General features: G+C 32.0%; 1 protein-coding gene across 1 annotated transcript; it reads right to left on the minus strand.

The window, feature by feature from the left end:
- Positions 1-4220: 4220 nt before the first annotated feature.
- LOC108336085 (uncharacterized) lies at positions 4221-13150 on the minus strand. The gene is given in 10 exon segments (XM_052869859.1): positions 4221-4730; positions 4865-5058; positions 5917-6133; positions 6333-6745; positions 8349-8477; positions 9816-9950; positions 10053-10485; positions 10591-10813; positions 11210-11376; positions 12686-13150. Coding segments are annotated over 10 exon segments (2478 nt in total). The 5' UTR covers positions 13057-13150; the 3' UTR covers positions 4221-4534.
- Positions 13151-14624: the final 1474 nt, after the last annotated feature.

Genomic DNA, 14624 nt, shown 5'->3' on the forward strand with positions numbered 1-14624 from the left:
GAGAAAACTTTTGAACTAAAACTAATTTATATTTTTCAACATGCTTATTTTAACCCTAGATGACATAGTTCATAATGATACTTTATGTGAAATCTATATATAACAAATATTGAAATGAAAAAATAATATTAATTTTATGATACCATTTTTTACCATATCATCAAGATCAGAAATACAGAAGTTGTTGTAAATTATCGTATAAGATGAGTGGAATTTTATACACTATAATGAGTGAAAATTTATAGGGCTTTCGATTGTAAATTAAATTTTTACGCAATTAGTTTAATTATCTTCATCAAAGTAGTATAGTGTTAAGGAATGACTATTTTATGAAATGTGCTAATTTAAATTTTTTTTTTATCAGAAAATGGGGTTGATTATGTTTTTTCTAATAAAGTCAGCTAACTTTATTCAACCTAATGAATCTGGAAAATGACCTTTATAACATTCAATCAATCATTTAAAACATCCTTTTAAAATATATTAGAAAGAAGAAAAATTATAATAATTTATATATAATTTTTAGGTTGTATGCGTTTAATCTTAGTGAAAGAGATTTACAAAACGTTTTTGGATTTATGAATTGGTGTAACACAAAACTCATTATTCAGGGATAGAATAAAAGAGGATAGAATTAGGGTTTAAAAAAAGAGAGTAAACAAATTAAATGGTAAAAGTAACAAACTTTTAACCTAAAGATATTTTTGGAAAAAAAATAATTTGGAGAGGTGCAGAAGAAATATGTAGTGGTGTTGGGAGAACTTCTCTTATTATACGTGCTAACCCATAGGCCAATCATTATATAAGCGGGCTAAGGAAATTTGCTCCCATTTCTTTTGGGGTGTTGCTTCCTCCACCACCACACCTTTCTTCCTCCACCTCTCCTTTACTATTTTGTCCCTCAGTAAAATTTTATTTTTAGGGTTATTATTTTTTAATTTTACCCATTCACAACTTATTTAATTAATAACCTATTCTAGTCTCGTACATGAGTAAAATATTTTTCTTTCATTTTAACATTATATTTCTTCCTCTCTTTCTTTCATCGTTGTGAGATACTACAAGTTGCAAAGGTTGGTGGTGGTGGAAAGAATTATCAAGCAGCCTCCCTCTCGTGGTGTAGTGCGTGGAGTGCTTCCTCGTATTCGAATAAACCTTGAAATAAAACCCTAAAATAAAAAACGTAACCTTTAAAGGTGACATCCTTCAACGGATGTCACCTCCCGTTTAAAGGTTACGTTTTTTATTTTAGAGTTTGTTTTATTAGGGGACATCCGTTGAAGGATGTCACCTCCGTTGATGTATACTTCCTCACGCTGGTTGATGCTCTGGACGTTCCTCGATGTTCCTCCACACCATGGCGACGACGCTCCTTCACACCACGGCGGCAATGGAAGCTTTCAAACAAAAAAAAACTGGGAAGAAAAAGGAATGGAAGTGCGGGAGGTGGGGAGGTGAAACGAAAATGGGGAAAGGGGAAGAGAGTTCCGTGGGTGGGTGCTGGGAAGAAAGTAAAATTAAGGTTTCAAATTATTTAAAATAGGGTAAAAGTAAAAATATTTTTAACTTAAGGATATAATTGTATTTAAAATAATGTGGGGAGGTGGAGGAAGTATAGGGTGGTGGTGGAGGAAGCAACACCCTTTCTTTTGTGGGGGTAGGCTGGGCCAACTCACTCTTTATGAGTGAAATAATTTTTAGAAATTAATTCTTATATTGTAGGTATAATTAGTAATGTTTATAATAAGTTTTAGTTAGGCTTTTCCAAGTTTGTGATGGTGTGATGATAATGATCTCATTGATACTATCAAACTAATACTACTTATCTATAACTTCAGTGTTGTTTAGAAAGTAACTAAAGAGATTAGTGTAAGTTAACCCATAATCGTGTTCCAACAAACTTGAAATTCATTTTTAACAAAATAGTTCTTATAAAATCTACACTAAAAGGGGAAAATAAAGTAGAAATAACAAAATAAGAAAGGTAAATAAAATAGAAAGATATCTAAACATTATAAATGCAACACACATTTATTAAAATAAAAACTCCTATAAAGTCCTAAATGCAACACACAAGTAAACAAATGCAAATAAGATGAAGGACTTAAATAATAAATGCACGTGTCAAGTCAGCATTGTGTAGTTTATTTGAGGAAGTTGTATTTGACAAAAGTGTCCGGAACTAGTTATTTACAAGAGAGACATATGTTCTATGGTTTCTAATATGTGTTTTCAAATGTGTGGACCCAATTGAAATTGTAGTGTGGATGTCATATGTGTGAATGTATTAAGCATGAGTCGTTGATTTCTTTGTTGAGACGGTTGGAAATATATGATTAATCTATAATTGATTGAGATTTTGAAATTGGTGATAATGTGGGGATTTACAGGGAGGAAATCCTATTTGATGTGTGATTCACTAGGGTGTCCCTTGAGGTAAGGATTGTTCCATTTTGTGTAACCATCCTTAACTCTACAAATCATTTATACTTATGTAGAGAATAATGATTAGGTGGTGAGAGTGTTAGAAGTCCTGTCATAAGGACAACCTCAAGGTTTTTATGACCATGATAGAGACTAACCTTGTGTGTGTTAACTCAGTAGAGCAATATATTTATCAACGCAAGTGCATGACTTCACTAGTCTGACTCAAGGGCACATATCAAGATAAATTGGATTTTAAAAGAGTTTGGTTGTACATATGCTTTATGTGATTATTGAATGAATCATTGTATTATAGATGTATGTTCTCTCTTTTTCTAGCTAGTATACCCTGTTGTGTGTTTTGTGATTTCTATGTTGTTGTTTTTTCTTGCAATGATCATCTTATTAATGTAAATAATGTAAATAGATGAATATGCATGTGTATGGACACCTCTTGTAGATGAGAAGTCAATTGTCTGAGTCGTGGAACGATGTTAAATTATTTTAGATATAACTTTGGAAAAGATCATAGTATAGATGTATATGTGTGATATTAATATAGCTTTATCTTTTGGATAACTACTAATATGGGATATACATTGGATTATTTGTTCTTTTTTTTGCATATTTATAAAATATCTGTATTATGATATTAAAATGAATACTATTTAAAAACAAAATGTTTCTCTTCTATCATAGTTTAAGAATATTCATACTTTGAACAATAATCAATTCAATTAATTAACTAATACAAATACTAATATGGGATATACATTGCATTATTTTTTTTTCATATATATAAAATATCTTACTTTAGTAGTATTATGATATTAAAATGTGTACAATCTACGTATTTGGTTTATTTAAAAACTAAATGTATGTCTCTTATCATAGTTTTAAGAATATTCATATCAAAATTTAAACAATTAATCAATTCAATTAATTAACTATACAAATTAAATCAAAGCTAAATTCCGGTTATTTGATTTTAATTATGTGAATTAATCATCAAAAAATAGTTCTTCGTGAATAAAGAAAAAAAGAACAAAAATGAGAAAAGAGGAAGAGATTATTGAAAAATTAAAAAAAAGGGAAAAAATAAACAATTTCTTAAGTTAAAAAACTAAACTAATGGTGGTTTATGTTAATAAGCTTAGAACATATTTAAGTTATATATATATATATATATATATATATATATATATATATTCTTTGTTATATAAAGTAAAGATAATCTTAAATGTGGTCTATAATTAAATCCATAAACCTAATTATAAAAGTCTAAGCTAGAATAAGAAAAATTGGATTGTGTTTAAGATCACTATAAGGCATATGTAAAATGCTAACTGCCAAGAAAAAATTATGTTTAATGTGCTTGGCGAGCTTAACTTCTTACAGCCCGTTAATTTCTTGTCACCCCATTCATTTTAAAATACTTAGATCCATAAACCCAATTAAGTCCTCGGTAGTTTATAACAGAAGCTACGTTTTTTGCTTCTGCACCATGAATCCAAGACTCCAATAGCGTCACTGGTTACCAAAATCATAACAGCAGGTTGAAAAGTGCTAATTACCGGGTAACTCTGACTGGCATTACTTGCCTTTTCAATATAGAATTTTGTGAACTACAGAGTGTCAATCTCCAGATAAACCCCAGCAAGCACAGGGAGGAAGATTCTGCTGATAGCATAACGATAGGAAGCTTCTATACAACAAATTTAAAATCCCGAATCATCATATTGTCATTTCCCAGTTGTTAAATTTCCCATGTAATTTGATACATGTCGCAGTTCATATTAGACGCTAGCAAAGTAAGCATGCATTGAGTTGCCTTTCTTCTGTGTTGATAAGCCACGGAAAACAACATAAATCAAGAAACAATGATGCAATGTAAAACATTGTGACGTGGAGATAGACACCTACTCTGAAAGAAAGATACAAGACAGTTTAATGATATGCCTCTACATTGATAATAATATATGCTCAAACTTATCTGCGTCTATGGAGCCAAGGTATAAAACAGTGCAATAGACGGACAGAAAATTTTCGTTGACCCAAAGGAAGCCTTTCACTGATATTCTCCAAACCGATTAACTAAGAAATATTATACTCATTCTATTGATATTCCAAGAGCTTTCATGAGGAAAGCATACTCATATGCTGTTTCGTCACATTGAGCATAGTGACCACCTTCGCCAAAATGCCCTCCTACCATACTTGTTTTCATGATGACAGTAAGGGAACAACGAGGGCATGTATCATCTCGTACTTTAGCAACCCATTTAGCACCTTCCCAAACTCCAACCCTGAGGATGAATGTCAAATACTAACATCAACATTATTGAAGCGATTAGAAGTTGCTCGATGCATAATTAGGATGTAAAGTGTGCATTTCAATAATATTGTGAGTGTGATAGATGATTAGAAGGAATAAGATTACCTTGAATCATTAACTGCTGCCGTAACCAAAACTGAAGGAAAACAACTGTTTGGAGGAATGTTGTCATAAGGAGAATAACTAAGAATAGAATCCAGATTTGATTGTAGCTGAGGATTTCCGAATTCTTCATAGTCCAAAAGTGTGAGTGGTAGACTGGGATCCAACAATGTGTTGCATATATCAAGAAATGGTACCTGGTGTGTACAACCCATCCAATTATCATCGGGAGATTTTTAAAAATATGAAATTATTTATAATGTGAACTGATAAAGTTAACTATCAGCTATAAATAAATAAAAAATGAATGAAATTATTTAATTTAGTAAATATAACACTTTTATTAATTGATGCATAAAATGCAAAGCACACTCAAATCTACATGATAAATGTGATTGAGTTAAAGACAAATAACATTTTAGTTCATGGACATCTAAATAAAAATTTCAGAGGGAGAGAAAAGGAAAGGCAAACAGATTGAAAGAGCTATATAATACATTTTGTGAAAATAGTGAAAACTAGGTATAAGATTAATTTAATTTCCTTTGTGTTGAAAATACAAATAGGAAAATATATTTATAGTGAAGAATAATACAGAAAACTGTGGACTAAGTCCAAATATACATAATATTATAACTAAAATAAAATATTGTAACAAACAATATCCAATGATATCATAATAGTATGTACACATTTCGAGGCTCATCTAGTGAGATATGATTTCAGATTATCAAAAGCTAATTTTGGTCCTCCAGAGGTTATTTTATAAAGTATGTTATTCATTAAAAAACATTTGAAATTAATTCTTCTCCAAATCTCAAGGTTCTTCCTCTCTAAGTAACCTTGTATAATATCTCTTTCGCTAAAGGTTGACAATTGTTTAGTCTTCTGAATTTAGACAGAAACATTGAATTTCAGCCAACAGTAGACACATGGTGCTAATTGAAGGGCTTAAATTTGATATATGCTAGATATTTTCTCACTGCTCACCATCTCTGAATAGCTCATAAGCAATCCTTCATCTTTTGTTACAATCACAATTATATTAAACTTACTTTTAATATAACAGCACGAAAGAGTTGGGGACACATATTCACAGCTGCACCAACCAGAAGGCCGCCTGCACTCCACCCAATAGCACAAAGAAGATCACTCTGAACATAACCCTTATTAACTAAGTAGTTGCCACAGGATACAAAATCAAATACTGAATTCTGTTTGTTTAATCCACTCCCAGATTTATGCCATGAAGGACCTCCACCACCACCACCTCTGTTACAACACAGATTGCCCCATAATTAAAATTTAAAAACATAAAACTTGCAAAGAACATAATAAAGTTATCCCATTTGTCATGGTCAACAGAACCATAAATGCAAAACATGTAAGCATATCATATGAAACAAGCCAGTACTCATATAAAAGGCCGACATGAAAACTAAACTGTAGAAATTGATGTCAGGCAACCAACCTTACATCAGCAAATGCCACTAACCAACCACGGTCCAGTAAACTCAGGCGATCTGAATACCAGCTCTTATCCAGATCTTCTCCGTACGCTCCATAGCCTACTAAGAGTCCAGGGGATTGACCCTTCTTCCAGGATTGTCTAGAGTACACAATGGTTAGTGGAACCATTACACCATCATGGGAAATAACTTCCTCCCTCTGACAACAGTATATTTGAGAAAAGTCTTTCCATCTCTGTGAACTAAAATTCGTGGCACATTCTTTCTTATCACTACATGCCTCTTGAATTGTACTCCTATTTAGCTCAAAAGTTGGGATGGACGACCAACCAACAGAATCACAGTTCACTTCCTCTTGATGCACAATAGAGTATGTATGTTTCGACATGTCATAGTCAACAACTAAATCTGGCATCTGTTCACTCACCCAAACCCCAGAAAATGAAAGAAGCTTTCAAACTAAAGCAGATAAATCATAGATATAATACTTCAAAAATATGCACTTCAACGAAATCATAAAAATTAAATGATAATATTCAACACAGTAATACACATTTAATTAATTAAAATTACATATGCTCATTGAGTAGATTTGAAATGAGTCAATCTGCAACAATTGATTCAATTAGTAATAAAAAAAAATTACGAAGTCTGAAGCTCAACAATTATCACAACTCACAAGTCGAAGCACTATCAAATACTCAGCTCACACAATTATAAATAAATAGTATTTATAGAGTGGCATCACAATATAGATTATAAAGGGAAAAGGAAAAATTTTATTAAAAAATCTGGAAGGACGGAATTTGACAATGCAATTGCTATAAATGCCTCCACGGTCCTACTGTTCTTGCAAATACAACAAGAAAAGCCTTATATTTTTAATATATTAACATTTTACCGAGAAAGTAAGTGGCAAAATTCAGTTAAAATATGATCTTTATTGGGTGCTTAAATATTTGATTTTCCTTAACAGAGGGGAGAATAGACGTGGATCAAAATTCTGAATCTAAAGTCAAAATTTTGAACTTGAAAGACTGAAGCAGGGAGGGGCAGAAATCCTTGTTGTGATGGGATTGAATGTAATCTTTCCAAACTCTCTGCAGTGTTTTAGATATAATATATATATATATATAATTAGCAGAGTACAGCAAAACGGAATAGATGAAGTTCAATCTCAACACTTATTATAGTTTTATTCCTAATTTGGCAGTATTTGCTATTGAAATTGAAATTGAAATCATGTTGATACGCTATTTCATGTGACTTTTACTATAAGTCAGATACAAATTACGATAAATTTTGTAAAACAAATCTTTGTGGATACAACACTTGTAAAAAGTATTACATAGACTACATATGCTTGCTTAATGGAAAATCTAAATAGAAAGTAATCTGCAGATAGAATACTGCAAGGAAACTTAAAATCATATAATATCCTTTTTGCTTGATGTTTAAATTTCATTTTAAGCAAGTAATCTACATTGCGGTGTCTGTTTTATTAAGCAAGATCAAGGGCATCTCAACAGGAAATATATATAAAAAATTGTCATAAAAATGAACAAAATTAAAAAGTTAAAGACTGCCATTCACTTTTTTCTGCAAACTTTGAGGGGCAACGATTTTCAAAGTAGTTCAGCTTAATATTAGCAGATGGAAGAAAAGTCACAAAATATATCTATAAATTACAAAGCAGGTTAAATTAAGAACTTTGTTTAAAAAGAAACTTTGAATATAATTTATAATCAAAACTTCAAATTATGTTTTTAAATGGATCGTGGGAAATCATGCAAAGCAAAGCATTAAACACACACCCAAATACATATTGATAAACTTTAGAAAAATCAAGGACATGAATTCTTACACATGTATTCAGTACCATCCACAGAACACCCACAAAGTTCAATATTAGTAGACTATTATTGTAAAATCTTTACATACATATTTACAAACACGAATTATGAAATCATCTGAGTTTACAAATTGTGTATTGCATTCCTAATTATTAGTAATCATACCACGGGTGATGAAAGAACCACACGGTAAACCACACGGAGGAAGTCATGATTTGAACCTGGACTGACACTGCATGTATTTGATGGCAGAGGAAAGTACCATGGTTTCAGGTCTTGAATATATGATTGATGCTACAAAGAAATTCAGGGTCATTGTTAATGTATGTAGGTTTTAAATTGGAACAAAAAAGTTCATTTATGTTTCATCGTAATGAAACTTTGTACAGAAAATAAGCACCGGTACATTCCAAGGTCAATTGCAAACTACTAGCCAAAGAAAATGTCTAAATAGTTCACAATCTCAGAAATAGATCCAATCCAATTAAGTTCATCAGCCACTTTGGAGTTCAACGTCCATATTCAAATTCATGAACCACTTTGGAGTTCAACATTCATATGCAAAGGCCTACAAAGATGATTATCCCACCTCTCATTAATGATCTTCCAAACAGATTCATAACCATGAAAATACCAATAATGTTAAATTGGAAACAACTACACAAATAAATGGTTAATGTTGAACGGGAAAAGGTTTAGAAGTTTTACTTTTTCTTAATATCATTAAATTTATATTTATATTCCAACTCTTGATCAATGGTCGGATGTTCTGACCTAGTCTCTACCTTCAGTTTGTTTTATGTTTCTTCAGTGCAAACTCAATGTGAACAACTTTTGTTCTGAAAAATCTTCTCCTTGAGTTTGAGGGGGATGTTAGTAGAAACAAGTTAGTTTGTACAGTTTATATAGACATCACATGTAAGTCATTTTGTACAGTTGTAGGTTTTATTAATGAGTTAGTTAGTACAGTTGTCAGTTTGTGTATATAGCTGTCAGTAAGCAATGCCTATAAATACATTTTTGTACTCATGTTTTCAGTGATAATAAAATTCTCAGTTCATGTTTAGTTCATCATCTGTAATTCTATCTTCACTTTCGTTCTTCTAAGAAAATTCATAAACTCGTACAAGTTTGCTAGTTGACCTGTTGGTTTGATGGCCATGTTCGTATTCTCATAATACTATAGCTAGTTTAGGAAATGAGAAGATGAGAGACCCTGAAATTCACTATAGACATGTAGATGGTGCATAGTATACATGTCATTGCAACATAATACAATTTAATATCTAATGGCTAAACTGGAAATACAAGTATAGACACGCCAATACAGCAATTCCGATTCTGGTTTTCTGGCCATTTCAATTATACTCTTCAAAACATTTCTACATCTTCCTTAAAGTACTACATTCGATTAGCATTGGTTAAGCATTATACACCCTGGAAGGGAAGACAGTACAAACTTGTTGGTGTCATCATATTGGAGTATCTTTTGTGGTACACATGGAATATTCATCAGGATCAAATGGTTTAGATGCTATGCTGCAGAGGCGAACAAGAACAAAATATGAAGGCATAATAAACCTTTCAATACAGTTATAAACAAAAATTCCTAATAAATTGAAATTCATATACCTTCAAATCAATTTGCAAAGGAAAGTTCAATGAGCATAGCATAGGAAAACCTTTCTTATTGAAGAAAAGAACCAAATATCCATCAAAAATGTCCATATCATATATGCCCATGTCATTGTCTGGAAGGATGATATTCTGAAGTTAAATAAGCATAATGAAGAGGATTTAGAGACAATTCACACACCACTCACAGGTAACAGAACTCAAATTGGGATGTATAAAACTAATAAAAAATACCTGCAATTTAGTTGACTCTATATCTTCAACCCGGCATCTAACGAGGTAATAACCTTGACCAGACCACTGGGAATCAGGAAGAGGAGCATTGGTAAGAATATAAAATAAACCAGAGTGGTGTTCCACAAAGTACTGTACACAAGAAGTACGACGACATAACTTCTGTAAACCGTTTGATGGATTGACGGAATCTATAACATAAACCTGAGATAAGAATCAAGATCAACAAATCACTAGAAAAGAATAATCTCATTCTGTATTCATAAAACAAGACAAGTAAATCCCTTCCTCGGATGAAGTTCTTGAGTTTGAATTCACTGTTATGAATTTCCCATCTTTCGTGCTTGTTATGTCCACACAAAAACTGGAATCATTTTCAGTAAATACTGGAAATTCATACAGATGGTCATATCCAAGTTTTCTGCAGAGAACTCTGCCATAATAACATATGACAGTTAGGATAGCATCTTACACTGAAACCCATTCCTTTTCCCACAACTGAAAAACTAACAAGGAAAATCTGATGATAAGACTTTGCCTGTAAGGTCGCTGATTTTCATCCGATTGAGTATAAAACAGAGAGCTTGCATCTTGAGCCCATGCCAAACTAACAGCACCATCAACTTTTGATTTTGGGTCTATTAATCCACTTCTGAGGTCTTTTACCTGAAGTGTGTATTGTTCCCCACCAGAAATATCAAGTGTGTATGCAAGGTAGTTGTGGTCAGGTGAAACTCTGCATGTTCCAACATTGACATACCCTACAAATTTTGACTATATTGTCAACAATCATCAATAGGAGAGAAAAAAAACAAGAATTTAAAGTACAATTTGAAGAATGAGTACAAGTGATCCCATGAAGGCTAGCCAAAGGACCATGCTATAGATCTTTAATATTCAAGAGAAGTAAGTTTATTAATCAAAGATACCAAGCTTGTATCTGTTTGGATGTTTGCAATTTTACAATGTCAACAACAATTATAGAAGCAGTAAACTGCTACCTGACTAGCTCCATTAAAATATGACAGAGTAAGGATGCCATGTTTCTGTCAGATACCCATCCTTTATTAGTGATAACTTCCTTTCCACAACTATTATAGCTGATTTTGAAAAGGAATGAAAACTCAAAATAAATGGTGAGGATAGAAGAGACATACCATATTTCTCTGCAAGTTCATTCCAGTCAAGTAAAATCTCCTCCCTTTCTGATCTTGTCATTCCATAATGAAAAAAAAAATTCTTCAGCCAACCAGTTTTCTCAATTTCCAGCCTCCTACAGAGTACAGGATATTCCTTTCCCTCTGGAATATACTGGTAATACATCCTGAGAAAGAGGAGGTGAATATGAAATCAATTAAACTTGGAGTCAAAGTAAATAGGAACGGTACATTTCTGTAGTTAGCGGACATTAGGTCCCAGAAATTGTTTTTGTATTCATTTTCTGTTTTCACGTTTTATTACAAAAGTGTTACCTTATGTATACTTTGTTTCTAATTAAACTTTTGAAATCCGGAAATTAAGTGAAAACAATGGCATGTTTGTAGTCTAAGTGAGAGCAGAAAAAGAAAACAAAAGGAATTCTTAAACCAAATGGTTCCTTAGTTTTATATTTTTACACAGCTATCAACAGTCCTACATATGCATTATATTAGTTCTACTATTAACCAACTGACATAGTACACAACATTCAGCACGAGACACACAATTCTTCCACCTCAAGCAACACATGTGGAAGCATATCAGGTGAAAGAAGGCAATCTTGAGAATAAAAGAATACATCAACAGTCAAGATTAGATCCAAGTAAAATCATTTTCAATTTTCCATGTATAGTTGTATGGTCAAAAATAGTTATTCTCTCCTCTCACATCCAAAAAAGAGAACAATGTTATAACATTTGCTAATATAACACTAGCAAAATCAGGATATCAATTATCTTACATCCAAAGCAACTTCGTAAATAAAAACTGTCAAAAGCAAAAATTCGTCCAGAAATATCTTCTCAGCTCTGACATCTCATCACTAATCTACTTCATCTTTTATTGTAGGATAATTCACTAATTTAGTCTCTAAATTTATAAAAAGAAATAGACTTTAATTCATATGCGTTGTTATTGTAAATTTTTTATAGGCTAAACAACCCGTTTTCTAACAAAGACTTCTTTAACACACTCTTATTAATTACTAAATTTATTGAAAACTACAAAATCATGAAAGAAATCTTTAAGCAGAATTAGACTCATAAAGATTCACCATTTTCAATAAATTTCAAGTGATAATGCGTATTCAAAAGCGGGTGTAGCATTTCTCAAAACTTTAATGAAATCGACGAATCAGAAATCATGATAATGGTAGGTTTAAAGCTAACGAGGGTAGAACTCAACAAACGCATCATACATGGCAATTATACATCATAATTGGTTCGATAACGCAGTCAAAAAGTCAATAATGGATGGACTATTTTTTCAATGAGCATTCCTTAGTGCATTTGTGGATTAAAATGACTTTATTATAACTTCACAGACTAAGTTAACCTATATTGGTAATTTCAAAGACTACCAAGGTGCATTATACTTTACTTTTTTTCATAGATGAATAAAACAAAAAGAAAAAAATGGAGAAAGGTGGAACTAACCAGGGTCCCCAACGTTCAGGGGGAGTAGAAACGGTGGGCGGTAACCGTGCTTTCATCTCAGAGGACAGAAGTGAACGGAGTTTGAGACTGTCAGCCATGAAGCCATCGGCGTAGACGTTTTCGCGGTGGAGATGCTCCATCAAATTCGGGTCATCAACGTTGGACATCCAGTGATATGGGTCCTGCCACGTCTTACCGTGAACCGACACCGTGAATGGCACCTTCTTCGGAGACGGCGGAGATTGCGGCGGGGGCGGAGAAGAGCTTCTCCGCCGGCACGTGGAAGAAAAGGAGGAAGAGTGTGTGAATATGATATTGCAGCATGACTTGGGGAGTGTGGTTTTGGAGTGGCCAAGTGCGCGAAATGCCATGGAAGCAGTTCTCAAATTCGAACTCGGTCACGTGTAGTTGACGGTAACCATCACATTAGGGTGATTCATTTGACTAATAATACTTTCACACACATTATAGGGTAAAATAATTTGTAAAGGAAAAGAAAGAACAAATAACAATGTCGAATCGAATCGAATCAGTGCAAATAATTTTTGCTTATGAAAATATTATTACTCTTCCTTTGTTCTGCATACAACATTGTTTTAAGTAACGAGCTACTTATTTAAAAATGATTTTACAATGCAACTAAAAAATAATTATAATTGCACTTTGTTATCTATGAACATTCTACTTCCTCAAATTTAATCGTATTTCCTTCTCGTTTATAGGTGAATCTCTTTCATAATTTTTTTTTATTAAAAACATTGTAAAACTTATTGATTGAAACTTTATAATACGTGGTAATTCGGAATGTTGAGATTCTACAAACGGTCCTTAGACATCCAAAGAGACATTTAGCACTTCTTTCAACATAAAAAGTTCAAATTATAACATATATTTTCAAAAGCACGTACATAATCCATTTTGATGATCAACAACGTCGTTCCCTTGTTTTCCTCAAGAGCATAGATGAAGAAAGAGAACTACTGATAAACATAAATAATGTTACTTGTTAAACTCTTGCAACTTTCGTGTACTATCTCTGAAGAAGAATACAATAAGATTCATGTTTACATAGGAACAAAATAAATGTAGGACACATTGATTATCACGTATGAATGATCAAACGAAGTCAAAAGGAATAAATTGAGCTTGCTGACAAGACAGTATGAACTGTTTTCTATACTTGAAAATGAAAATGTTCAAAATATGTTCAGTAGATTCCAAACGATCTTAAACAAACTGAAATCGTTGGAAAAGTCATATGAAATATTCGATCATATTAATCAAATCTTGCGAAGTCTTTCGAAACAATAGAAACCTTAGATCATAACTCTTGGTACGTCAAAAAATCTAGTTATTATCATTTTTGTATGAGTAAGATTTTGTGACCATATTGATCATATTCGAGCTTCTATAAATAAGATTGTTCTTGTTCCTTCAATTATTTTTATTTTTTCATCTTTGGTTTTCTTCTTATATTCTTTCTAATTATGTAGTCTTGATAAACCACGTTACATATTTTTATTATACCTTAAAAAAAGTTGCGTGTGACACAATGAATAAGTGTAGGAAAACAATGTTTAATCTTGTCTTAGAAAGACATTATTCATGTTATTAATCATATTTTATGTAGTTAAAACGAGAGATTCATTAAAAAAATTAATTGAGTTCTTAAAAAAATTATCAATACTTGTCCATCCATACATATTACCCCATTAATATCAAACATTCAAAACTTAACAAACAATTTTTTTTATTTAAAATATTAAAATTCCAATAACACACTCTTTAATACTACTAAATCAAAAAGAGGCGTGTTTTGGGAAAACCATCAAATTTCATGATTTTTAATATATTTCAAGATGCAAAAGAGTGTGTTGAGTGGAATGCATTAAAAATTTCATCCCAAACAAAAAAAAAAAAAGAGGCTCATATTATAAAA

The sequence above is a fragment of the Vigna angularis genome, chromosome 10 (assembly GCF_016808095.1).
Source record: "Vigna angularis cultivar LongXiaoDou No.4 chromosome 10, ASM1680809v1, whole genome shotgun sequence".
Classification (NCBI taxonomy): domain Eukaryota; kingdom Viridiplantae; phylum Streptophyta; class Magnoliopsida; order Fabales; family Fabaceae; genus Vigna; species Vigna angularis.